The sequence below is a fragment of the Lemur catta genome, chromosome 14 (assembly GCF_020740605.2).
Source record: "Lemur catta isolate mLemCat1 chromosome 14, mLemCat1.pri, whole genome shotgun sequence".
Lineage (NCBI taxonomy): Eukaryota > Metazoa > Chordata > Mammalia > Primates > Lemuridae > Lemur > Lemur catta.
This window is the reverse complement of record NC_059141.1, coordinates 25,195,747-25,223,353: the sequence shown is the minus strand read 5'-3', so window position 1 is coordinate 25,223,353 and position 27,607 is coordinate 25,195,747. Positions and strand designations below refer to the sequence as shown.

General features: G+C 54.2%; 1 protein-coding gene across 1 annotated transcript; it reads right to left on the bottom strand.

The window, feature by feature from the left end:
* Positions 1 to 1,940: 1,940 nt before the first annotated feature.
* Positions 1,941 to 26,967, bottom strand: PYROXD2 (pyridine nucleotide-disulphide oxidoreductase domain 2). The gene is made up of 16 exons (XM_045568687.1): positions 26,639 to 26,967; positions 22,235 to 22,254; positions 19,741 to 19,834; positions 19,594 to 19,667; positions 14,236 to 14,391; positions 12,181 to 12,334; positions 10,512 to 10,573; positions 10,329 to 10,426; positions 8,090 to 8,231; positions 7,552 to 7,686; positions 6,247 to 6,319; positions 5,849 to 6,005; positions 5,102 to 5,256; positions 4,364 to 4,470; positions 2,786 to 2,906; positions 1,941 to 2,243 (listed from the first exon to the last, which is right to left on the bottom strand). Exons 1-16 carry the CDS (start codon positions 26,877 to 26,879, stop codon positions 2,158 to 2,160), a joined length of 1,875 nt encoding a protein of 624 aa, XP_045424643.1. The 5' UTR covers positions 26,880 to 26,967; the 3' UTR covers positions 1,941 to 2,157.
* Between the last annotated feature and the right edge of the window lie 640 nt (positions 26,968 to 27,607).

Here is a 27,607-nt window from a genome sequence, read left to right as displayed (position 1 = left end):
TTTCAGAGACATGAGGCATGCTAGGAAATCACCAAACAGTGGGAAAGTCTTCCTCTCGCTGCTAAGCTGGCTCTCTCCTCCTCTCCCGGGCCTCCTCCGGCTTCCTCCTCCTTTAGAGGGAATGTTTGCCTAGACGGCAGCTGTGCCTTGTCATCCCAGATGTGATAGGAGTCATTAGAGTAGGAGCAGAGATGATAAAACAGTAGCTTTCGGGGCCCTTGTCTGGTGTTAATTAGCAATCAGGCCCAAGCTGAACCCAACGTTCCATAATAAATTATGGTCCATCCTTACAAGAGAATATTAGGCAGCTATTAAAAATAATGTTTTCAAAGAATTTTTATGACACTGAAAAATGCTTATGACATGAAGTAATATGAAAGAAAGCTGTAGAGCCCACACACAGAATGTAGAATATGATCTGGATTATGCGAAAGACTAGCTGAAAATGTCACAAAACTGTCACTGTGATTACCCCTGCAAGAAAGATTATGGGTGAGCTTTATTTTTCTTTCTGATTATGTTTTTAAAATTTCCTACATTAGGCATTTGTGACTTTTATTTACCAAAAAAAAAAAATAATTATTATTATTTTTAAAGACCAGGTCTGTTGTGATCTGCTCCAGGCTCCTGGGGATGTCCCAAGTCCCTGTTGGTGTGTGCTGCTGTGTCCTGTGTTAGGGGTGTCAGGGACGGTCTGCTGCCGAGGCCAAGGATGACGGGAACAGGGCGGCTGCAGTCACAGAATATGAAGACGCATCTTACTAAAGATACTGGTCGGCCTGGACCTCAGCCCCCTCCCTCCCTCCCTCCCTTCCTCTCTTTTTCTCTCTCTCTTTTTTTCCTGCCTTCCGTCCTTCTTTCTCTCCCTTCCTTCCTTCCCTCCAGAAAACTGGCAATCCTGACCAAAAGCAAATTGTCAACAAGCTCAAAAGGTTGGATGTCCCAATGCTGAGTTGAGGAGAGGCCCTAGTTTGGAAAGAGCTCGATGGACTCAAACACTATCGTGCACTGTGCTAGTCACGGCACCTCCAGTGGGCTGGCTTCAGTTCTGGGCACCCGGTTAAAGTATGGAATAGTGAAAAGACTGCCTTCTGAAGCATACGAAAGTGACAATAACATCTTCAATGACATTTGCAGTGACACCTCCATGTTCTGAATGTTCGTGACGTGCCAGATCCTGGACTAAAACATCATCTGTTATCTCAGTTGGTCTTTAAAGCAGCTCTTTTACAGAAGAGAAATTTGGGCTCATCAACAGTAAGTAATGAGGTGAACATACCCGAATCTGTATAAATTTGCCCAGGGAAGGGAAGGAGCCTCCCCAGGGGAGCTTTGGCCTCATTTGCAAGGGGCTGCTCAGGGCTGTGGCCTTGGCTGCTGGAGAAGCCGCCTGGGAGAGCTGTATTACCAGGGGACATTTGCATGGATCTTTCTGACCCAGAGTGACAACCCAACTCACCTTAGAATTACATAGGTTTGTACTGAAAGGTTTTATTGATGCAACAGGCTTAGCTTGTGGGAAGTCAGAGGCTGAATGTTCTGGAGTCAGGAACGATCGGCTCCCAGATGGGCTCAGTGGACCCACTCTGCAGTCACTTGATGGCTGTTTGCCTGACTGGGGGCTTTGACGGCCCGAGGCGCCACGCACTGTTCAGGCCCATGGCCCCTGCGGGTGACCTGGTGGGTCACTGGGGAATGGGTCCACTCTTCCCGTTTGCCAGGCCCGTGGCAGCAGGTGACTGGGCCTCACCGGGGCAGTCCCCCAATGGCTGGGAGTGGGGGCCCAGCCAGGGGGAAGGGGACGCTTGGGTCAGACTCTTCCACCATCAAATGGACAGTTCTGAGCTGATCTGGTGAGAACGCTGAGTGTCCCAAATGCGTCTGTCTCACCTACTATTACACGGTCCTACTAATGCACAGAAAATAATACAAGCAAACTCTCTGTATGAAATATCGTTTTTAATAAAACAAACTAGTTCATTCATGGAGGCATGGGGTGCAAGGTTAATTTGCCTTAAGTGTAACTTCAGGTTTCTTCTATCACAATGGCCTGAGCCTTGAGGACTTGACTGCCTCAAGTAATAGCCTTTGGAGCTGAGCTTCCTGGGAAGCTGACCCAGTGGAGCACTTAGAATTCAGGGGTGAGCTCTTCCTGGGTCAGAGTTCATTCAGGGACGTGCTCTTGAGGTCCCTAAAGACCACAGAGGCTGCATTTCTTCCAGCGGCTCCCATGACGCCTCCTCCTGGAAGGGAAGGGAATCTCCCATGAACCAAGGCTCTGCCTAACCCCCAGCGAGCCAGGGAGCCAGGGAGAGGGGCTCACAGACAGCTGGTGACAGCAGAGGGGGCTGCGTGGAGGGCGGTGCTGGGGCCACAGGCAGTGGAATCGCCTGGGACAACTGCTATAGCCGATCCTGGGCCCCCCTCCGGGCTTCCTGCTCCCAGGGGGGCCAGGTCCACAGTTCACAGTCTCGAAGTCTGAGAGTCTACGTGCCAGGCACTTAGCACATGGAATTAAAATTTGAGGATAAGGCCCGGAGGGGGAAAGTACAGACGCTTTCTGGGAGGCTGGGGCCCACCCGGCTCAGAGAAAGTGTCCACATGAAATAAACGGTAGGCACAAGAAAGATGCTTCCTGGTCTAAAATATGGATAGGGTTAGGGACACGGGTTTCTCACAGCCCAAAGTTGGAAGGGGTTGGAACTGGAGAGATACCCCCACCGGGACACGCCCTCGAGCCCCCTGAGGGGCAGGTGTGAGCTCAGCGGGGGGCGGAGCCACTCACCAGGGTGGGCCCCACTGCCGCAGAGATACAGGCCCGGCAGGGGGCAGCGGTAGCCGGAGTGCAGGGGCACAGGCCGGGCGAAGTAGAGCTGGTCCAGGGACATGGCACCGTGGAAGATGTTCTGCGGAGGCAGGGCCGTTGTCATTGACATAGGAGTGCTGCGTCTGGGCTGCCCTGGCTGCCTTTCCTCCCCCACCCTGTTCTCCAAGGAAGGTTCTTTTCCTTCCAGGGTGTTTTCTCGGGTTATTAAGATGCAGACAGGAAAGGGGATGAGATAGAGTAGGCACATGCCCTGGGGCTGGGGGGCAGTTTTCCAGAGCTGTTTTCAGGAAGGATGAAGGGTAGGCAGCATCTTCAGAGTGTGAGGAAGATGGATGGGAGAGAAAAGGGGCGACTACAAGGGTTTTGCTGTGGACTATGAATCTCGCTCATTCTGTGTGAAAAATAGGAGGGTTTGGCTGCTGGCACACGCTTCTGCTGAAATATGTTTCTTTGCTAAGGCGTCCACCTGAGCCTGGACCCTGGTGTCCAAGCTCCAGCAGAATCACAGTAAATGGCAGCAAAGGGGCCACGGTTCTGCTCTGCTGGCTCAGGTGACACGAGCCCCAGGCCGAGAAGGGAGGCAGTGTGGGACAAGGGGAGGGTCAGACCCGAGGGGAGGTCTGGACAAGACCAATGTCCACAGGACGTCACCCCGGGAGTGCCCCTCCCTGCCCCTCACCTTGTCTCAAACTGTGCCCCTGGCCTGCCCTCAAGTCCACCCCTCCCCCATCTCCCTGCCTCAGTGGCCGACACCCCCTTCCTCCTGGCCTCGGCCGGCCCCCTCCAGACCGCTCAAGCCACCTGCCCACGCCCGCCACACCACCCACGCCTCCGTCCCGCCGCCCGGCCTGCTCCACTCTGCGTCCGGACCGGTGCTGCCCACGGAAACATCATGGGCGCCATGTATGTGACTTTAGATTAACTAGTAGCCACATTTAAAAAGGGAAACCCAGCTGGTAAAATTAATGTCAATAATATATCTTATTTATATCAAAATATATCCAAAATATTATCATTTCAACATGCAATCAATATAAAAATTACTAATGAGACATCTTACGTGTTTTTCCGTACTACGTCTTTGCAGGCTGTGTGCACCCGACACTCACAGCACATCGCATTTCGGCCTAGGACCCCTGCGCGCTCGGTAGCCACTGAAGCTATTCTGCACAGCCTCCTCACGGGCCTCCCTGCCTCCCATCTTTAGTTTTTAATAAATTGGAGAGCAGTCCGAGGACACGCTGCCTTAAGGACAGGGCTCCCTCTGAAGAAAGTCAGATGGGAGAGAAGACGTGGACCCTGAGGCAGAAGAGCCACAGTCCCAGCGACCTTCTCGGCTGGGCCTCCATGTCCCTGCGCCTCCTCCTTCCCTAGATCCGACCGCCTCCCTGTCCCCTCGCAGCCATGGTCTCTGCCACTGTCCTCCCATCCTGATGAAAGCCGGCTTTGGAGGGACAAGATAAAGCCAAGAGGGCACAGTCAAGAGGTGGGGGTGCAGGGAGAAGAACATGGGGAGACCCCCAGGCTCACACTCACCCCTCCGGGAAGCCCGAAGATTCTCTCCAAGTCTGGCGGCGTGAGGATGTCTCTGCCCACCACAGAGGCCTTGAAGCCCGGGGCGTAGGCCTCGATCCAGTCGAACACTGGGTGCCACACAGCAGAGAAATGAGGGGGTATCAGGAAGAGGAAGAGGCGTTATAGTTGTACAACTTGGTGAATTTCCTAACATGCACTAAGTTATATACTTATAAGGGTTTATTTTATCATATGCAAATTGTACCTCGATAAATGAAAAACAATAAATTCGGTCCATAGGCAAATAAATAATTCATCCCCCAAATCTATGGGTGGGCCAGGCCAGTCCCCCACTCTTTCCTACCTCCTCACCCCAACGCTAAACACAACGTTACTGTCTCCTCTTAAATATGCAAAGCTTTTTTCACCTCGGAGCTTTTCTCAAGCTGTTTCTTTTGCTTGGAACGCCCTCTGCTGTCTGGGCAACTCCTATTCAGCCTTTAAAACCTTTCTCAGTTAGTCTCCCCCACTAGACTGTGAGCAACTTGAGGGCAGGAACTGTGTCTTTTGGGCTTCCTTGGCCCAGCTCCTGACCCTGCAGACATTCACTGTGCTGACGTGAGGTTGCCTGGAGTCCTCCTCTCCCTCTGGGACAGCACCTGCGGGTGTCCGTCCTGAGTGGGGCAGTCAGGAGGAGAGACCCGGTCGGGTCACTGGCCCGCTGACACTCTGGGGACAGAACAGTGTGGCCCTCTTTACCTTTGTCTGCGTAAGCGTTTCTCTCCTGCTCGTCCCAGACCTTGCCCCCAGCCAGCGTGTAGGGCGTGTACTGAGTGAAGAGGGAGATGACGTGGCAGCCGGGGGGCGCCAGCGTGGGGTCCAGCGCGGAGGGGATGCTCAGCTCAATCATGGGCCTGTGGCCAGCAGGGAGGAGAGGGGGTCAGGTCCCAAGGAAGGGCCCCTGCGATGGCTGGGGACACAGTGAAGGCCCTGAGAGGACACCAACACCACGTGATTGCTGCCACACGGCCCCTGTGGTTGTTCACTGCACGGGCTTAGTGGCCGCTGGGGAGTCCGGACCACCCTAAGAAGCCCACCTATGCCCAGCCCCCGTGTGCATGGCCTGTCCTGGCCTTCCTCCACCACAGCTGTGCTCCAACCAGGGCACCCAGAGCAAATGTCCCCAGGGTCAGGATAGACAATGCAAATGCCATGCGTAAAGGGGCCAGGCCTAAGATGCAGGCACTAGGGTGGCCAGATTTCAACCAAGCTTAAGCTGCCTGGTTACCCTTTCCAGAGCAGGCCGAACGAAACAGCCGCTGGGGCTGCCCTGGCACCCAGCAGAGCTGTGACCTGCTTCCTGCCCTTAGGACTGAAATACAGATGCAGGCAGATCCTAAGTCACTGTGAGGATTAACACCAGATGGAAGAGGCTGCTCCCTGACAGCCACCCGCCACCCCAGGCCCATGCGTAAGAACATCAGGGGCGCAAAGCCCGGGCCCCACCTGCGGGAAGGCAGGCCGTCCACGGCGTCTTCGAAGGCCTGCTGGAGGAGGAGGGTGTCTTCGCAGTTCAGGTGGATGGAGCACTGGTGATGTGGCAGCGGCTGGCCCCCGGGAGCATTGGGGGCTGCCAGGAAGTTGGGCAACCTGTCTACAGCCACTGAGGGGCCCAAAGGGAGGGTCAGGTGTCAGCCGCCAGGGTCCTCCCTCTGCAGCTGGTACCTGCTCCCCCAAGCTGGGGACCGGGAGCAGGAAAGTGTGACCAGTGTTTCACCTTCAAACTGGGGGCAGGTAGAGGCAGGGAATGGAGATGAGGGTGGAGGCTGGTTGTTCCCAGACCTGGACAGTCCTTACTCAGATATGTCGAAAGACACAGCCCTGCAATCTGGTGTGCCTCTTACCATTGATCTTGGTGACAGGAGACTGGGTGTCCAGCTGAGAGATTCTTTTCACGAACTCCTCTGGAAGCCACTTCTGGAAGAAGAAATCTCCATGAAAGGCCTGAGATGTCCAAGGCCCCAAGGAAGCTGCCGCAGGTCCCTCAACCTCTGCCCCCCGAAATGCTCTTCATCTTTCAGAGCTCAGACGAAACCACCTCCTCTGTGAAGCCTTCCTGGATCCCCTCCTGCTCAGTGCCAACCACTTCTTCCCCTGCAGCCCCCAGCAGTCCTGCCTGAATAGCTCACACCTCTTCCTGCCCGGGATAGGGCCACGGTTTGCAGGCATCCTTTCACTTCTTGTCTCTCTGCTCCCGGAAGTCTCGAATATCTCAGACTGGCCTTTACAAGGTGCTTCATACTGAGGTGTGCTCAATTTTATTAGTGGAATCACTCAGAAAAAGTGGTGCCTTGTTCCTAAGAACAGCACCAAGAATGGCTGGGAGCTCCATGCTCCTGTACACATTATTGTACATTTTGGGGACAGGAAAGGTAGAGTCAATTGCAAAAAAAATGCCCCAAACGCTCGCCCTCCCTGTGTGCACACCCTCCTCCACATAACTTGGTGGAGCCATAACACTCTGGCTGTGGGCTCAGCTGTGACACTGGCTTTGGCCAATGCCAGGAAATACGATGCAAAGAGAGCAAACAATACGACCCCTGCATGATTGGGCTTGCTTTGGTCCTCTGCCAGACCCTGAGAACATGCCTGGACTACAGAGCTGGAAGATGACCGACTCATGCAGCGGAGCTCAGTCACCCCCGTTGTCCCAGCAGAAACCATCCTGGACCAGCCACCGCCAGCCAGAAGAGCGAGTCCCGCCAAGATCAGCAGAGCCGGCTCTCTGACCCGCGGCTGACCGCACAGGCACGAGCAAGCCCACAGCAGCTGAATTCAACCAAGGTCAACAGAATTCTCCAGATCTGGGCGCTAATACTTCTTGCATGTGCACAAGTTTTGTGCTTGCTTATTAATTGATTATTTAATAATCATTAATATTACAATAGATAATTGACAGAGGGAAGCAATCAGGACAGTAGGGAAGTTGTGGAAATAACTCTGGATGGAAAGTCAGCTGTGGGTTCCAGCTCTGGCTCTGCCCACCGCACCTCTCGGGCCCTTTCTCCTCACCTGTGCGGCTTCTTCCCTGTTTTCCACCTGCCCGTTACCTGCCCAAGGACAGGGACTTGCACCTGCATCTCGCACCCTGAGGCACCGGTTTTCCACCCCTGTCTTGGCGACATCTAACCTGCACACGCCCGCCTCACCTGTGGCACCAGCTTCAGGAAGGTGACCTGCGGCGACGCGTTGGACAGCACCACTTTGCTCCTCACCTCCGTGCCGTCTCGCAGCACGACTCCTCGCACGCGGCCTTCGCTGCTCACCTGCACCTTAGCCACTGCCTGGAGCCCACCAGAAAGAGGCCCCAGGAACCCCCCAGGAAGGGGAATCCAGGTTGGAGCTTGTGGGGCGTCCACTGTCTGTGCCGCTCCTAGGCACTCGCAGCCTCCGTGTCCCAAATCCACCCCACCAGGCGCTGCAGCTTCTCCATGAAGCCCTAACGCACCCCGTCCAACACGAAGGCTCAGCCCAAATGTGGCTTAGTGATCAGAGAACTCGAAGGGGGTGGTCAGAAGAACTGTGACCTCACTGGCAATGGCTCAGCCACTAACAGGCCGTGCAACCTTAGTCCCTGGGTTTGGAGCCCCATGTCGTTCACCAGTAACACAGGGGACCTTCTGAATCCCAGATGTCCTATCCTGGGACCCTTGCCAATCACTGGGGTGGGGTGGGGAGGCCGTTCACCTTTTCAGTGAAGATACTTGCTCCGTGCGTGGTGGCCGAGCTGGCGATGGCATCAGAGAGGGCACCCATGCCTCCCTGGACGAGGCCCCAGGCCCCCCGCATCCCTTCCAGGCTCCCCATCACGTGGTGCAGCAGCACATACCTGAGGACAGACCATCCGAGTCAGGGCCTGCAGGTGGGAGTTAATCCCCTGGAGTTCCAGGTGCAAACATTCCTTTCCATCTTGACCTTGAGCTGTCCCTCTCCCACTGGCCTTCAGTGAGCCCGAGCTCTTGCAAGAGCCCTCTGCCTTCTCACGCTGCACCCTCGCCCAGGCAAACGTCTATGTGCCCAGCTCCATCACCGATAACATGGCAGCGACACCCAAACCCGCCGCTCCCGGGCTCTCCTGAGCCCCAGCCCCTACGTGCAGCTACCCACACTCACGTGCTGTTCTGGCAGGCATCATCAAGCCCTCAGCTTGTCCCCAGTCCCCAGCCTGTCTCTCCTTCAGTCCTCCCTATCCTAGTGAAAGGCGCCCTGAGTTTCCATCTGAAACCAGGTGTCAGCCTTGAGCCCTACCAGTCCCTGCCCACCTACTCCCAACAACGTCGCCCACTCTGCCTTCCACAGACCCTCTGCACACGCCCGAGCCCCGCGGCCTCTCTCCTTCCTCGCACCGCGGCCGTGGTGCCCCCACCGGACCACCACCTCCCACATCGTTCCCCTGCAGAGCCCGGGGCCTCCTCTCAAAAGCCAGCCTGCTCCAGCTGCTTCTTCATCGCCTTCCAAAGCCTCACCAGCTGGGCGCGGCTCTCAGGGAATGCCTGTTTCCTAAATTGGCCTCCAGGGCTCCTGCCTGCTGGCCAGCCTGGCCCTGGTCACGCCTCACTCCCCACCCCCCTCCCGAACCGGCCTCGAGCTTCCTCAAATGGGTCCCACGTTCTCTGAACCCCAGCATTTGCACCTGCCGTTCTCTCCCTTCCTCCCTCTCCCTTCCTCCCTCGCCTTTTGTTTATCTAACTCCTCCTCGCCCTGCGGGTTTTAGACCAACTGTCTCTTCCTCAGGGAGGCCTTTTCGCACCCTGGCCCAGGCTGTCCCCCTGCTGTGCCTCCTGTCACAATGCTCAAGCCACTTCACTGCCATCACTCGCTCTGTGTCTGTCCTCCCCGTTAGGATTTCTGCTCCGTTCACTACCAGCCCCTCGCACGTTGTCCGCAGCACCTAGCATAGGCCAGTGCTCCAGAAATAATTCTTGAAACAATTAATGAAGAAACAAATGACTTAAAGGCACATTTCACAAACTGAGCAGTTGCTAAGCCGCCCCGAGACCCGAGGACAGAAGAACAGGAGGCCCCAGCTGGAAGGTCCACGTTGCCAGCTGATCACAGGCTTGGCCGAGGCGGAGCAACTGCTGCCGACCGCCCTTCTCCATGGCCCTGGGGAACCAGGGGGTGGCTTAATGCGTGTTGGAAACCGCTTCCCAGGGTGCTCTCATCCCTTGGGAGAAAAGCCACGTAGACAGCTTCTAGCTGCACCTTCTGGAGCACTGGAAATGGCCCGACACTTGGCAGCGTCCTCCATCCCAACACACACACACACACACACACACACACACACACACACACACACACGCACACACACACACGCGCGCGCGCACACACGCGCGCACGCGCGCGCCCTGCCATGCCCGCTCCACAGGGCTCATTAAGTCATTCGGCAGCTGCAGACTTCACTGTGTCTGACTGCCACCTCTCGGACCGGGCTGTAAACACATACCCCCACCCGCAAAGAGAACGGCGGCTCCCTGTCCATACAAGGGTGTCTGTGTGTCCTGGGGCCCAGGGAAAGGAACATGGGGGGAGGTACTGCGGGCCTTTTTGGGAGTTGGTGCGGTTGGGGGGAGGGAAGACAGGGAGGAAGGAAGACATTAATGTCGAGATATCACAGCGGGAGATGGGGGAGAGGCTCTTCTTAGTGAAGCAGTGGAAAGCAGTAGCCAAGAAGGAAGAAATGGGGGATGGGTCTGACAGCTGGGGCTGTAAATTAGCTCTGCCACTTAATAGCTGTGTGACTTTGGGCAAGACACTTCCCCTCTCTGAACCACAGTTCTCAGATGTTGCTTGAGGGTTAAATTAATCATGTGTGAAGTATGTGGCTTAGAACTGGGCTCACTGGGTGAGCTCAGTGTTCTCTGCCCCGTTGGGGATCGTGCCCTGCTTCTGTGCAGGCCTGTGCCCCCCTGAACCCCTCACTCACCCACTCCCCTGAGAGCGGGGACTTGCCATGGCTCCAATCACGGCGTCTGTTGCTAGAGTGGCTTTTAGAGGCTCTGACTCAAACCACTGATCCAGCACCTGGACAGCAAAACAGCAGGGAGAAGGGCTCAGGGGCCTCCATGGGAGGGGGGCCTGGTCGGGGGAAGGTGGGGGAGCCACTCACCTTGGCAATGGGAGCCGTGAGGACCTCGTAATACCGGGGGAGCTGGGCCCCCAGGATGCAGCCTAAAAGGGAAGATCCACAAATGTAAATCGAGACAGTAATAAGGAAACACTCTGACCTGGTCGCAGGGGACAAAAGAATGGCAAGAGGCTGAGCCTTTCTGATGGCAGGCAGCGTAGCAGGGGACACATCTGGTTTGAGTCCTGGCCACGCCTCTCACTTGCTGCACGGCCTTGGGCACAGTTTTAACATCTTTGAACTTGTTTCTTTATCTGTAAAATGGGAGTCATATTTTATACCCCCAAGGACTATTGTGAGGATTCAGTGAGATATGTAAAACATTTGCAAGTACATAGCCACTTCATGCATTTTCGCTGCCGGCATCATTTTTGAAAATTTTTTACTTGTAACTTATTCCTTCACTCGGAGCTCTGTGTGGCCCATGCCCTGGGAGGTAGCCGGCGTGGCTACTCCATTCCCCTGACCCTGATTCAGACAGTTTCAGAGAGTAACTAGGCATTAAGGCCTTGAGGGCAGGGATCACAGTCTCTAGCCATTGAAGCCCGTGTGCCTAGCTTGGTGTCTGGCACATAGTAGTTGCTTAGTAAATGTTTATTGCATGGGTTTTGCACCAAGCTCTTTGGACTGCTTACCTGAGAGGCAATGTCTCCTTTTGGCGTTTGTGATAGACTCCACTGGCTCCATACTCTTTCCATGTAACTCTGCAGTGCCCCCCACCCGCCATAGCTCGGTCAGCCTGCCTGCTCCTTGACTCCGGGCTCATCCGTGGGACTTGCTTGGCCAACAGATTGTTTGCAGATGTGACACAAGCTGGGCTTGAAACAGGCCTGTACATCAGGGCTTGTCCTCTGGGCTTCTGCCATTGATGTGAGAAGTCCACGCCCAGACTAGCAAGCTGCTTCCGAGAGCAGGATGAGAGTACCCAGAGCAGAGCTGCCCCCGCCCAGGTCAGCTGAGCCAGCTACCACACAGACACATGGGAAATAAATGTTTATATGCCACTGGAGTTTTGTGGGTTTTTTTTTTTAACCATAGTTAACTAATTTGGTATTTTTCTAGGATATATTAATAGTAGCCAAACTGGTGTGTCTACCCTAGAGGAGTGGTAGAAAATAATAGCACCTGTGGTGAACCTGCCCTTCTCATACCCATGACAGACATTACTAATTGATCACAGAACTTTCCCTTGCAGAGCCCAAATTAGCATCCTTCTCCTATGGGGCAGCTGTTCAAATTCTCTTGGCTAATTTTTTCTGTATATATTTTTAGTTGTCCATATAATTTTCTTGCTATTTTTAGTAGAGATAGGGTCTCGCTCTTGCTCAGGTTGGTCTCGAACTCCTGACCTCAAGTGATCCACCCGCCTCGGCCTCCCAGAGTGCTAGGATTACAGGCGTGAGCCACCGCGTCCGGCCCCTCTTTTCCCCTGTTTTTGGGCCTTGGGATCACCCTTCAAAATAAAGTACTTGGACATCAGCCTTTGTCTCAGGCTCTGTCTTTAGGGCACCGCCCTTAATTGATCGCAGCCTATTAACTGATCGCAGCTGGCAGGCTGCCCTGGAGGTTCAGGCTCATGTCCAGGCGTAGAGATAATGGGCTCACCTCCCTGACGGTCACTCGTGCCCCGAGGCCTGCACTTTGCACTTACCTGCCTGCAGCAGGGGCTTGAGGCTGGAGAGCGCCCTGGCCCTCTGCCGCAGGGAGCCACGCTGGAAGGCCGCCAGGTCCACAGGCGCTGCGTCCAGCAGAGGGTCAATGGCTAATGCCAAGCGATTCATGAACTCCTCGTACCTGGGAAAGGCCTGGAACAGGGCTCTAAGTCAGGCCCACTGTCCGGAACCCCACAGGGACATTGCCCCCACACTGGGCCCTCCAAATGGCCGGCTGCACCCCACGGCTGAGCCGTGACAGCTCTGCAGGCCTCGCCCCACGTGGCTCAGCTTGGCTCTGCTGGGTCCCCCAGGTCTAGGTCTCGGTGTCAGCATCAACACCGGGGAGCCTGTGTCGGGGGGGCCAGAGAGATCCCGGGCAACAGGAGAGACTTGGGATGGCGACAGGGACCTGGGGCTAATGCCGGCCAACATGTTGCCAACCACAGAAAACCAGCAGGTATCCCAAGGCGTGGCCTCTGTGATCACCATAAAACCACCTAGGAGTTTCTTCTTTCTGTCCTTCCACACCTGCACGTGTTACTGGTAACAGACCTCTTTGCCTGTCGTCCTGCGTGCCGACTGCTCCCTTCCGGTCCCCTCGTCTCACTGCTGTCTCGACACACGCAGTGACAGAAGCCCGCCTCCTCTCACTCCTCAAGCTCCCACCACAGGGTCCATTCTCAGCCTGGTTTCCACACCCACCCTTCTTCCCCGGCAGGCACAGGAGAAGGACGGTGCCTGTGCCCACCTTGATTCTTAGCCCAGAACTTTTAACTCTGGTCTCTCTCTACCCGTGGACGTATCCGTGGCGTTGTAACACATGCTACATACCGAAAAGTTCCGTGCTGAAATACATCTGAGAAGTCTTGGTAAAAACGAGGCTAAACAGCTTTCTCTAGAGCAGGCTTTTAATACGACAACACGCAAAGACACCACCGGAAACCAGACTCCTCGCTTTCCACCGTGGGAGGTGGGCCCTTGCCTGCTGCCTGTGTGGTCACTAGTGGGCAGGTGACGACGGCCAGAGTCCCGCAGGCCCAGGGCCCCGGCCTCGTGCTGGATCCGCTCCCGTGCCTCTGAGACAGGCAGGATATGGAGCCGGTGGGCCGGGGTGCTCTGGGGGGCCGGTGGTCCCCAGCCTGCTGCCCCACAGAATCACAGGAGAAGCACTTCCAAAAAGCCAAGTTCCCCAGGTGATTTTGATACTGGGAGTGTCTGTGCTAAGTTTCAGCCAACTTTAGACTGACATGACAAAAAGCAATGTACACGGACCGCCTTAACCTAGGTTCTTCTTACAAAAAATGTCTCCACCAAGATACAATTTAATACTACACCTTTAGCTTGTATCCAGGCTTGGTACAAAAATGGCCACTCAAAGCGTCTTTCTGTATCTGCAGAACCAGCTGCACCAGGCCCATTCCATAATTCAGCGACTCATCTAGACAAAGCTACCCAGTGAATCCCTAGAATGCAATCCAAGTAAAAAACGTACCCTTTCCACCCGATGTGTGCTCACCTTTCGCCAGCCCTGCACACCCTCACAGATGCTCTCTTGCCTTGAGCTGCCAGGATGGTGCCTTGGGATGCCAAACTGGGTGAACATTACCGCCAGTCTCTTGTCCTAAGTTCCTGGTCCAGTTCATTCCATCCTAAATTGCCTCTGCTCATCCCTCACCTTGCTCTTTGGGTTTCATGTGGATAAACACTTGGAATTCTGCCTGAAAGCAGGAGGAACATGAGCACACACAGCACAAGGACACACCAGCGGGTGCCCTTCTGAAATCTGCCCCATGCGGAGACCATCTGAACACACTCGGTGTGGGGGCCTCCTGTGTCCACAAGTCTTAATCACCGTCTTCCGTCCCCTTCTCTTCTCAGGGCCAGAGATCAGGCGCACACTGGAGCCCTCTAGGGAGGGGGGGTGTCCCGTCCAAGCCCCTGTGGCCTTTGGACAATGTGTTCTAAGATAATCCAACCAGGCCCACTTTTTTTGAAGAGCCACCTCCAGGCTGTGAGGGAGGAGGAGCTCAGTCACTGGTCACTCTACCTACCTGGGCATCCTTCTGCGAGAACTGGGCGATCTGCTTCTGGTTTTCCGCCATGTCTGCGCCCAGCAGAAGGGACCTGGGTGTCTTGCTTCCTGTGCCCTCTTCCAGCATGGGGCTGAAGGAGTGGGGGTTCCGAAGGTGAAGCCTCAGCCCGTGCTTCTGCAGAACACCAACAGTGCAGGCAACGCGTTAAGGGATCTGTGGCCTCTGCCCGCGACCTTTCTCTGATTGTGTGTGTGTGTTACCGTTTAGGTGCCTGCCTGCAGGTTCCTAAGGTGTGTGGTCCTGCCTCCTGTTTTCTTAAGATATAAGTTTATGAAAAGCCTCTTGCCCAGGTACCCTAGGGTGGTCCATAGTACACCACACAACACCATTCCACACCACATCACACTCTGCCACACCACACCATGCCACGCCACGCCACGCCACACCACGTCACACCACACCATACCACATCACATCACACACCACGTCACACCACACCACACCACACCACGCCACACCACACCATTCCACACCACACCATTCCACACCACATCACACTCTGCCACACCACGTCACACCACACCACACCACGCCACACCACACCACACCATTCCACACCACATCACACTCTGCCACACCACGCCACACCACACCACACCACGTCACACCACACCATACCACATCACATCACACACCACGTCACACCACACCACCCCACGCCACACCACACCACACCACACCACACCACACCATTCCACACCACATCACACTCTGCCACACCATGCCACACCACACCACGCCACACCACACCACGCCACACCACACCACGCCACGTCACGCCACACCATGCCACGTCACACCACACCACGCCACGTCACACCACACCACACTACACCACACCACGCCATGCTCCTCTGTGCCGGGGACTGTAATAGGGTTTACAGTGATTATTTCACAACTTTGTGAGTACAGTCACGTGTTGCTTAATGACAGAGATATGTTCTGAAAAAACGCGTCATCAGGTGATGCCATCCTGTGAACACCACGGAGTGCACATACACAAACCTGGGTGGCGTGGCCTGCCGCACACCCAGGCTGCGTGGTGTGGCCTGTTTCCCCCGGCTACAAACCTGTGCAGCACGCGACTGTGCTGAACACTGTAGGCAACTGTAACACGACAGCAAGCATTTGTGTATCTAAACATGTCTAAACACAGAAAAGGCACAATAAAAACATGGTGTGAAACATAGTTTGCACACCAGTACAGGGCGCTGGCCATGCGTGGAGCTTGCAGGACGTGTAAGTTGCTCTGGGTGGCAGTGGGGGAGCGGCGAGTGAGTGTGAAGTCCTAGGTCACTGCTGTCTACAACTCTAGACTTTGCAAACACTGTATGCTTTGGCTACACTAAGTTGTAAAATTGTTTTCTTTCTTCAATAATAATTTAACCTTAGCTTATTGTAACTCTTTTACTTTATAGACAGTTACCATTTAGCTTAGAATACAAACACACTGTTCAGCTGCATCAAAATATTTTTTCTTTATATCCTTATTCTGTGAGCGTCTATTTTCAAAAGTTTTTATTTTTTACTTTTTAAACTTTGTTGTTACAAACTAAGACACAAACACACACATTAGCTTAGGCCTTTGCAGGGTGAGGATCACCAATGTCACTGTCTTCCACCTCATCTTGCCCACTGGAAGCCCTTCAGGGGCGGTGACACAGTGGAGCTGTCGTCTCCTATGACAATGCCTTCTTCCAGAACAGCTCAGAAGGACCTGCCTGAGGCTGCTCTATAGTTAGTTTTTTTTAAAAAATAAGTAAAATAAACTTTTTAACTAAAATAACAATACAAAGTATAGTATAATAAATACATAAATAGCCAAGTTGTTTACTATCACTATCAAGTATTAAGCGCTGTATGTAACTATATGCATTATGCTTTTCTACGGCTGGCAGTGCAGTAGTTCTGTCTACACCAGCATCACCACAAACACAGGAGTATGTGTTGCGCTGACATTACAGTGGCTACGACACGGCTAGGTAACAGGAATGTTTCTGCCCCACTGTAATCTTATGGGGCCACTGTCACACACGCAGTCCGTCCTTGACCGAAATGTCGTCACGCAGTGCACGATGGTGTTGTTATCCTCAGTGTACGAATGGAACAACAGAGGCTCAGAGGAGCTAGAAACTTGTCCCTGGTTCGCTTTAGGAGGTGACTCTGGGTTTCAAAACCACATCTCTGTGACCCCAAAGCCCTGGCTCTCAGCATTGGTCTGCAACTACCCCATTTCAGAAATAAATAATTAAACTTTAGAAAGACACAATAAAGCAATGGTTATGTGAAAATCCATACTTACAAAGTAGATAAATTATTCACATCAGAAAATTTTATTTACTTTTCAGACTCATTTACCCCAGGGTCACTTTAAATGGAAGTTCCCTTGACGCACTTAAACTATGACTTGATTTACAAATATTTGGTTAGTGCATAGAACATTCCAAGAGCACGTCTACTCCTTCGAAGGAGGCACAGATAAAACGAAAGGGGCTGTGCCGCCTCCACAAATACGCTACTGTCCCGCTGTCTAGAGCCTTCTTTCCCAGACCCACAGCCCGCTCCTCACGGCTCTGAGGTCTCTGCTCAGACGCTGCCCCAGTAGCCAGGCCTCCCCTCACCATCCCAGCACTGCCTGCCCCCTCACCCTGCATTATTTCTCTCCAAAGCACTTGTCACCACACGGCTAATTGCATGTTTAGTTTTTGCTTGTCTTGCCCAAGTAGAATGTAAGCTCTCTGAGGTCCGGGGCATTGTTCATGTGCTCACAGCAATGCAGGCAGTAAGTTATTCTGTGGACTCAATGTATGAATGCTGTGTTGCAGACACGGTATGGCCCCAGAGGACAGAAATGACATCTGTGAGTAGAAGTTTTAGGAAAGCACAAGGAAATCAAAAAAATAGGCTTTTCCAACGATTATAGCTGGAGTTGCCCCAAACCAGAGACATTCTGGAAGGGCAGGCTCGCCATGGCATGGAGCATCCTTTGGCAGTGATTCCACACCCTGGTAAGGGCTTGGGCTGGGAGCCTTCATTTTCCTCAACAGCCAAGTGGGAGTAAGAATGATAGCTGACCAAGCCCTTACTGTGCACCAGGCTGTGTGCTGGTGACTGTCAATTTCGTGGTGGAGCCTCAGGAGGCAGGTGCCGTCACCACCCCCATCTCACAGACGAGGGAGATGCAGGGACTGAGAACCAGCCGGCTGGGTTCCAGAGGCCTGACACCAGGTCCCCTGCAAACTGCACGGGGCTGGCGGTGTGGGAGTCTGAGCAGTGTCACTACCAAGAGGCCCGAGGCAGTGCATCAAGCTCGAGAGCAAGGAGTCATCAGACCTCGGCTCGAATTCTTAGTCGTTTTCTAGCCGTATGAACCTAACGCCCCGAATCTCAGTTCCCTGATCATACAGTGGATTCTCATCTCACAGGTGAGGTTCAGTCGAGATAAGAGGACTGAAGCTTGTCACCCAAGATGTGACGCTGGCAAAATAAATGCTCTTCTTTATTGTTTTGGAAAGAATAGTCTTGGAAAGAGCTTAGTTGCCCTCCAGGTTGTCAATGTCGCATTAAAGCAAGGTGCTCCATCCTCCAGGGGGGTTGGTCCTGTGTCTCACGCGGCAGGACTGCTTCTGCCTTACTGGAGCACCATGCTCCCATTAATGTGGCCCAAGTCAAAGGTTGAATCATGTAGTCAGTTCACTTGGGAGCTTCCAGTTAAAGGAACACTATGGCAAATATCATTTTCAGATGAGTAACTTTTCTTTTTAATACAGACAATTATCTAGTGATAGTCTATTCTGTGATTCTTGGTCTTCCTAAGTTAGCTTTGTGAAAAGAAGGGTCAACCCCACCCTCACTCCCCAACATCTGAATAACTGGTGCGTTTGCAGACTGCCTTCTGCTGTAGTCTGGCATGGACTGGATACAGGAAAGTGGACCCCAAAACTGGGGTCTGGTTGGAAGGCCAGTTGGGTTCTTGGCTTCACACAGGAAGGAATTCAAGAGTGAGGTGACACGGTAAAGCAAAAGCAAATTTACTTAACTAAGTAAAGAAAAACGAGGCTACCCCATAGACAGGGCAGCGGCTATTTCTCAGAGCAACAGAGAGTAGCACTCATGAGTTTCTGGGGTCTTATTTTACACATTCTATTTAATTTTATGTTAAGCGGAGGAAGGATTATTCATAAGATTTCTGGGAAAGGGGTGGGAGTTCCAGGAACCAAGGGTCCCTCCCCCTTTTAAACCACATAGGGTAACTTCCATGACATGCCATGGCGTTTGTAAACTGTCATCGCACTGGTGGGAGTTTCTTTTCGCAAGCTACACATTACAGGCGGAGCATCATGAGCAGTGAAGGTAACCTGAGGTCACTTTTCGTGGCCATCTGGGTTCCAGCCGGTTTTGGCCGGTTTCTCTGCCTTCTCTTGTTTTCTCAGAGACCTTGGTTCAGGTCTTACGACTAGCAGGGCCTGCCGTTTCCCTAGCTCAGACCGAAGACCAGCAACCCACTCCCAGGCCTTGGCTAGATTTCATCCAGACCTGGTACCAGGGTGTTCCCTCTCTCTCAAGAGCGCAAAGAACTCCTTTACGTGAGCCAGTTAGAGCAGCCAAAGAGCTGTGAACAGTGGCAGAACATCTCCTTCACATCAAACTTTGAATTTAGAACAGAGCTGGTGCTATCGTGCGGCAGCTGCTCATGCAGGTGGCACAGAGAGCCAGTTCCTCAGTGGCAGTGGCAGAGGCAGCACGCAGGCAGGAGCCAAGTCAGCTTCAGGAAAGTGGTGATGGGGTTTATATTAACAAAAGAGGCATGAGGGGGGAAGGGAGCAGAAGGGGGTGGGGGGCAGGCCTGTGGGCAGAGGTTGGTGGTCTGAGAGGTGAACAAGGCCGGATGTGCGTCCCCAGGATCCCACCACACAGCCCAGGAGCCGGAAGAGGTGACAGTCCCTGGGGGAGCTTCCTGCTCAAGCCACTAGGAAAGGAAAGCAAGCTCGGAAGTTCCCGAGGGCAGAAATGGCGCTCACGTCCCAGGGCAGCTGCACAAACGCAGGCAGCGCGGGCCCACGTGGGCCTGAGGCTGGCAAAGCTCACCCTTCAAAAGAGGGATAATTTTTTGTGTGAAATTTCCCCATTTTTAAGACACTGGGTGGACTAAACAAAACCCATCTGTGGGACCGCAGCAGGGAGACCATGTGGGGACAGACAAACCCTTGGATGGAAGAGACCTGGGTGCGGGAATCACCTCGGGCACACACAGGAGCCTCAGCCCCAGCGGGAAGACAGAACTGCCGCCCCCACCCTGGGGCCCGGGGGCTCTACCTTCAGCTCCAGGTCGGTGTAGATCTGCGGCCTCAGCAGGCTGAGGAGGTAGGACGCTCGGGAGAACTTAAACCCTGAAACCGAATCAGACGAAGGCCATCACCAGAGGTCACCCCCCTGTGCCCCCCACACCACGTTGGGGCTCACCTGGGACTATCTCCTCGGTGACAGCTGCGCCCCCGATCACATGGCGCCTCTCGAAGACCGCCGTGCTCACCCCCAGTCTCTGCAGGTACGCCGCCTGGGGGGTACACAGGGCCCTCCCTTTGTCCCTCAGGCACGTCCGGGCTCCCTGGCCAAGGGTCCTCACTGCAGGCCAGCGTGCCACCCCGGCTCATGCTGTCCCCACATCTGGGAATGCCGTTCCCTTTGTTTCCTCCTGTTCCTGCCTTTTCCGGCTGTCTTCTAAGGTCCCACATGCCTTCTGCTGCCCCCCATCTCCCAGCTGAAGGCGACCTTCCCTCCTTGGAGGCCTGGCCCCTCTGGGAACTCACATTGCACCCTGCCACCCTGCCCCGGGACGTCCCTCTCCTGCAGGCAGAAAGCCAGCCTCGTTTCTCCTGCAGGCACGGCAGGAGGCCACGCCGAGAGGTTGGACTTGTGCACGCTGAGCCAGACTGCTCAGGGCCAGCCCCTCATTCTCTCCTTCCACTGCGGCCTCAGCACCTGACCCACCTGCCTCAGTTTCCCCATGTGCAAAAATGGGGCCGATGAAAATGCTCCTGGCATTTATAAGACTGCTACAAGGATTAATTGGAGCTGGTCCCTAAATGGGACTTAAAATGGTCCCTGGCACATAGGACATGCTCAATAAATGAGGCCGTCTATAGCAGAACTTTACTTTAGGGAAAAAATGATGCAAGGTTCCTATTAATTCTTCTCTACCATGTAGTGGAAAATCAACAAATATTCAGAATCAAGCTGGGCATGAGCCTACAGATCTAAAATACTGGTCTTTCCATCACTACTAGCACCAACGTGACAACAGGGAGGGTGTAGTTTAAAAGCCAAACTTTTTAAAAGTTCACTTGGCAACTGTGATGTGATGTGCGTCACCTCATTGAATCTGCCCCACAGCCTAGAGGTGGGCACCATGATTCTCTCCATTTCACAGATGAGAAAACCGAGGCTCGGTGAGGTTAGGAGCGAGCCTCAGGCTCACAGAGGTGATGAGTGGAGGTGTCTGGACCAGAGAGTTTGGACCCAGGATCTACACTCCTCACATATCTCACTGGGAAAGGAAAATGAGCAGCCCTCGGCACCCAGCAGCTGGCCTGGCACGCGGAGGTGCTGTGTTATTCTATTAGACATAAACTCTTCCGCAGATCAGTAACCTCAAAGAAGGCTACCCTGAGACTGAGATAAAATGGGACAGAGCCAGCTCAGTTTTGTCTGAGCACAGACAGAAGCACGGCCCCTGTGCCACCCTTCTTGGCAGACACAAGTGACTGCTGCTCCTTCAGTCCCCCTCTCCCCTCCCTACGCTCAGATGTATTGGGATGCCCAGTTATAGGGCCGTCCCCACATCCTGACAGCATTTACTCCACAGCAAGCCCCTATTTTCTAGAACTTTCCTCACTTTGCCAAACAAAGCTCAAATCCCATGCCAGGCTCCCTCTAACACTTCCCACGGAGGCCCGGCTCCCCCTCCTGCGATGGGTGGGAAGCCAGCTTGGTGAACTACGGTGTGTTCCTGGCGTTTGTTGCTGAAGGGCACCGACCCTAGCCTTCCTCTAGCTGGGAACTGGCGCTGGTGAGAGCCACCGTTTGTGTAGGGCTGAACGTGCCAGATCCTCGCAGCAAATCGTCCCTCACCGTCACCGCAGCCCTGCGAGGGCGGGGCTCTCGCTCTCAATTGACTGTGGCTCGGGCGGGCTGGGGGCTCACTGTGGCCTCTGCAGGTGGCAACTGGCAGAAGTGGGAGATGAACCCGAGTTTACATAAATATAAAGTCGATGTTCAAAATTGCTGATCGGCGGAGGTACAAAAGGTCCCCTGTCAAGTGTCAAAGTAAGACTGACACGTCAGGTACAGTATTAGGGTTTAACGTAAGTCCCTCTACATTAATATTCCAGAGCTGCCATTGCTTCAGGAAGATGCTCCGTGTTTGTGCCTTGAAACCCTCTGTGACCTCCCAGAGGGACAGGGACACAGAAGCACAGCCAGAGGGTGACTCTGGCCCGGCCCAGCTCGGGATCAGGAAGCCAGCTGCGTTGGGGACGGGCCCTGGCCCTCTGCCGGCCTGGGCTCCTCACCGTCCCCAGGCCCCCTTTGGACACACAGCAGCTGTGCGCTCCAGGTGGGCACGCGGCCTGGACGGGGCTCTACACGCGAGGGCTGCCCAGGCCCCGCAGTCAGGTGACTCCCTGGGCTCCCGCCTGCTGCCAGCTATGCTGGTCACATGCTCCCCGGCCTTTCCACCACTCCTGACGCTCCCACAGGCCGTGGGGAACCACTTTCCACGCTGAGGACAGGACAGAAAAGGAGCCCCCGATGTCCTGCTCAGCTGACTGCAGACGCACACTCAGCCTGCCCGCACCTCCTTCTCCCTGTGGCCTTCATCCCACCTGCCTCCTCCCGCGGTTGCCAAGAGCCACACCCAGGGGCCAGGAAGAGGGGACGACGGAGGGGAGGTACTCACAGCCACCAGCCCGTTGTGTCCTGCAACGAGATTGGGGAGGGGGGAGGACAGTGTCACTGGTCAGTGGGCAGACACTGTCCTGGGGCAGTGTGGCCACCCTCCCTCCCCACTCCTGCCCCCTGCACTCAGTGTCACAGCAGCACCTAGCTCGACCCCACGAAACAGCGGGGCTGTAGGCGTCAGAAACCCTGTTCTTGCCCTGCTGGAGGAGTCCTGTCCCCTGGCTTGGTCAGTGGCTCTCTGCTGGGGTGAGGGGCAGGAAGAAAGCCACGGTCACCGGATGACAGCGTCACTCGGGGGAGGGGCAGGCCACTATGTCTGAGGGGGCGTCGCAGTTTACTTGGCAGCGTCTGGCACGCTGGTGCCACACGTCCCAGCTCACGTGGAATAAATGGCCATCCAGGGAGTGCCGGGCACGTGGGGAGGGAGCTGCTGCCAAGAGCGGCTTGTTTTGCCCCAGTGTGGTTCACAGTGGGCATGACAGCGCCCAAGAAGGCTTTATTCACGCGGCCTTGTTGTTGTCAATCCCCCGTGTTCCAAATATAAAATATGAACGGTTTAAAATGAAGCAACTAAACACGTACAGCCTCAGTGGGTGCTAGCGTAACTAGGTGTGCTTCAAGGGGGCCCCTGGGCCGGGAGCCTGAACGTGGCTTTGGGGTCCCATGTGCAACACCAAGCCCACAGGTGGCGGGTGCTCCCCCAGCTTGCTAAGCTCAGAATCCCCTGGGAAGCCGTGTAATGTCGACCCCCAGACCCCTCCCTGGGAGTCTGTTCGGCAGGGAGGGGGGGAGCTGGAGGCTGATTCCTCACGAGCTCCCAGGAGACTGGTACAGGTGGCCTCAGAACCACACGCGGAGCACACAGGCCCTTGGGCCGAGCCCGCGGCCACCCTTCCCCTCCCAGCTGCTGGGGACAATCACCGGCAGGCAGGGATCAGGCCCCAGTGGTTTCAGCAAGGAGGGCGGGTAAGGCCTGGTCTGGAACACCTGGCCCGGTTTTCTACTTGGGGACAGATGGTCACTCTGTCTTTGAAGATGTCAGCAGACGACACGGTCAGAGGTGAGCACTGACCTGCACCCAGTGTTGCCGCAGACCAAATGCTCACTGTTAACTTGACAGATACCCACAAACGGGGCAGCAGCCACGGCCCACATGATGGATTCTTCATGGTGAGTCGATTTTGGTTTAAGTTTCCCACATGGAGACTCCCAGGACTTGAGAGGCCACTAAGCCAACTTCTCATCCATTAAAGGAATCTCTAAAACCAAGTTTTTCAAACCTCTTTGACCGCAATCCACAGGAAGAAGTGCGTTTTACACTGTGACCTGGCACTCACGCACATATAAAGTTTCATGAATACTGTTAACTCTTACCACGTGAGAAGCATGTGATAGTCTGTCTGGTTGTATTTCATCTTAATTCATGGTTGACATACGCTCTATTTTTACGTACTTTTGAAAATGTTCGTAAGAGGTTTAAACGCTGTGCTGGCTGGGACTCCGAGTGGGTGGAACCTGCAGTGTGAATAGCTGTTTCCCCAGACACATGCGACACAGGGAAGGCACACGGTCCTGGGCTCAACCCGGCTCCTGCCACTCGCCAGGGCACGGCCCTCGAGTTGTTCGGCTGCCATGGGCCTCTCCCTTCTTCATATGTAAAACAGAGGGGGTGCCAGGGACCCGGGGTGTGGCAGGACTAGTAAAGCACCTGACCCCCAGCAGACCCGCAGCAAATGGCAGCTGTTTGTGTTTTTTTTTTTGTTTGTTTTGAGACAGAGTCTCACTCTGTCTCCAGGGTTAAAGTGCTGTGGCGTCAGCCTAGCTCACAGCAACCTGAAACTCCCGGGCTCAAGTGATCCTCCCACCTTGGCTCTCAGAGTGCCAGGATTACAGGCATGAGCCATCGCACCCAGCTGCTATTTGTCGTTTAATTGGTGCCAATCACCAATCTTGGTAAACTACTAGTCTTCCAAGCAGCTGGGTCCAGTTTAATCATGGCATGTAAGCCCACGAAAGCACAAGCAGACCTCAAATGACAAAGGCTGCGGATCCGACAACCCAGGACCCCCACCCCAAGTCCTGGCTGAGCCCTCCTGTGGCTTGTGGTGAGGCCCAGCACCCCTTGAAGGGGTCTGAAGCTGCAGGCTCAGCCAGCCCTCAGGCTGCCTCCAGTGTCCTTGGCAGCAGGCGTGGGCTATCGTGGAGCCGCCATGAGCACACATGGGATTCACCCGCAGTGTTGGTTGGCTCCGTGTGGACTTCTCACCCTCAGAATCCTAACCACCAGGTATGGGGCCAGGAGTCTGCATTCTAACAAGCTCCTCTGTCATTCTTAAGCACATTTAGTCAGACGACTAGAGTCATCTTCGAGGTGGCAGCCAGTACTGGACTCAAACATAACCCTTCTCTCAGACTGTGCCACTCTGTTCCTCACTCAGGCCCAAAATGCCTTTAAACCAGGCTTTATGTTATGTTTAGCAATTAAAGAAACCATGTCAAGGAAAAGCTCACACACTGAGAATCACACCTGTGGGCAAGTCACCAAGGCAGCTGGTGACCTAGAGTCAACCTTCCCCACGAGGAGACAGCAGGGGTGAGCTGGGACCAAGGGCAGAAGAGGTGGGGGGGGGCTTCTCTGAGGCTAAGAGGCCTGGGGCACTTTCATTTCCTGAGCCCAGTCCTGGGGTGCTGGAGAAGGTTCCTACCAGCCCAGCAAATTTGTGAGCTGGTTCTCAAATAGCCACTGTTATAAATTAAATTATATGAACTTATAATTGAATAAATTAATTAAAAAGAAGGGTAAAAAATACTCCAAACTCACCACTTCCTAATTATTTTACTACATTTGACTATGACCTATGCTCTTGCGGTCATTTGCCTCTATGTGCATATCCGGACGGTGGACACGCCATTTGATGAGGACACACCATGTGATGAGGACACGCCATGTGATAAGGACACGCCCCACCATGATGTGCTACCCTGTATCTCCCCCAGATCACACTCAGTGACGTCATGTTGGTAACAAGAAAGGCTATTGTGGGAGTACTTACACCACAGCAAGCAAACGTTACACCTCAGGGCTTAATTCATTGTTTTGTTGATTGTTAGGCTAAGAAAGTGATAGAAAATGCTACTAATGCAGATTAAACTTGTGTCTTTAGCTGTTACATTGTGAATATATAGCACAAAAAATGGAGGAAATATTCTTCTAGTATTAGAAAAATATTATCTGATTGAGCAAAATCATTCCTGTCATTAAAGGAGTGAAGTTGGAACATAAATCTTCGTTGTTTTACTTAAGTTCTACTCTTTAAAGTAAATGAAAATATCGAACACCATTCCTTTCGGAACTACCCTCATTCGTCAGTTGCAACCACAGGTTAGCTACTGAGTTTGGCAAAAATCAAAGAAAGCATTTGCTAAGAACCACTTGGCTGCACAGAATTTAAATGAGGAGTACTGTATGTTTTATCTGTAAAATTGTGTGCTATACATCTTTTATTTCAGTATTTATAATAAATGTATGTGTGCACACACGTATACGCACACATATCACACATTTTTCCCTGGGAAGGCGACTGTTGAACACCCAGCAGTTCAAGAATGCCCTGAATACATACAAAAATGAAGAAATGCCAAAACAGGGATGCAACTTTGCAGTTGTATGACGAGTGTCACCTGTCACTGTCAGGCCTGTCACTGTCTCTATACACCCCCCTGCAATGATGCATCTGGGACCCTTTGTGCGTGTGAGTCAACAGCTGGGAGGGCAGCGACCTGGTCCTGGGCCCACGGCCTCTCCGGGTCAGTCACCCTGTAGACTTTGGCACACGGAGCCTGAGGGTTAGCAAAGTGTCACAGGATCACTGCACAGACCCCCTAAGCGTCCCAGGGGTGCAAGGTAGTGGGGGGCTGTCATCCTCTGCAGGCAGGCAGTGGGGACTCTCTGGGACTCAGTTCTATCTTTTCCTACCTGCCCTTTATGAAAGGACGCTGGTTTCCTCTGGGGGTGGGTAACCTCAGTGTCGAGGGGTGTTGACCAGAACTCAGGGCAGGTGGGGTGGCTGGATTTCTCCTGTCGGTTGTCTCCTGGCTCTTTCTTTCCACCCTTACACACCACAGGCTTTCAGAGAACATGGTGGAAACTAGGTAATTTTGCAGGAGATTAGGGGAACTCCCTGAGGTCACCTGGTGCTCGTTTGTCATTCTAGATGGGAAGACCCAAGCCCAGAGAGGGCAAACATTTGCCCGAGACCACACAGCAAGTCAGCAGCAGAGCCAGCCCCAGAACGCCAGGCGCCTGCCTGCCTGCCAGATGGAGGGCTTCCCCTCACAGCCCCTGCTCTCGGCTCTGGTCGGGCTGCCTTCCCGCCCCCAGCCCTGGCTCAGCCCGCTTTACCTGCTCCTATCACCACTGCGTCATACTCGGGCTTCAGGTCGCCCCTGGCTTCCCAGCGAGCTTGTCTCCAAGCAGGGCAGGGAGAGGCTCCCATGGCCCTGCTGAGACCTCGGCCACCGGCAGCCATTTCTGCCCCAGGCTGGCCGGCCGTGCTAGGCCAGGAATTTGCTCGCAATCGGTGTTTTGTGCCCTCCCAGGCAGGGGAGGAGCACGGGGAAAGTGAGAAGAGAGGAGGAGCCATGGCCCAGCTGCTCGATCTTAGCCTCGGGCCAGGCTCCTCCCCGCGGAGTCTGTGAGTCAGCGCTGGGTGTCAGGGGACCGGGTGCCACCTCCAGGACACCAGAGAGCAAAGACCAAACTGATAATTCCCTGGGGCCCCTGTGCGCCAGGCAGGCGCTGTGCTGGACACAGGACGCCCCACTTTACAGATGAGGGCGCTGAGGGGGCATGGGGAGTGGGTGGTGGAGCCAGAACAGGGTTTCAAAGGTCCCTCTCCTCCCTGTGTGTCTCACTTCTCATACAAGAATGCCATGTCTGGGCCGTGCTGGGATGGGACTCCTAACAAGAGAGACTCTGCTCCCATGCCGTGACCTCCAGGCTTGGGAGGGTGGGGACTGCTCTGTACCCGCAGGAGGCTCCAGGGGCCACTGGCCCAGGCCTCCCGGGCAGCCACTGAGCATCACCACGACCAGGGCCTCCAGCAAAACTGCAGAGAAGGCCAGGCTGCCGCTGGGGCCCTGCGGTCCTCTCTGGTCCTCTCCTAGATGCGCAAACACGCCCACTTAACAGGCGGCTGCAGAATCTCACGAGGGCTTAGGGGCAAGTTCACTGTCTGGAATTCCTGGGGTTTGCCTTTCTCTTTTGCAGGCCTGGACATTTCTCTTCTGCCTTTTGGCAACTTTCCCATTTTCCAAGAATCCTCAAGGATTAGAGAACACATCTGTAAATACCTTCAGCTAAAGTGCTCTC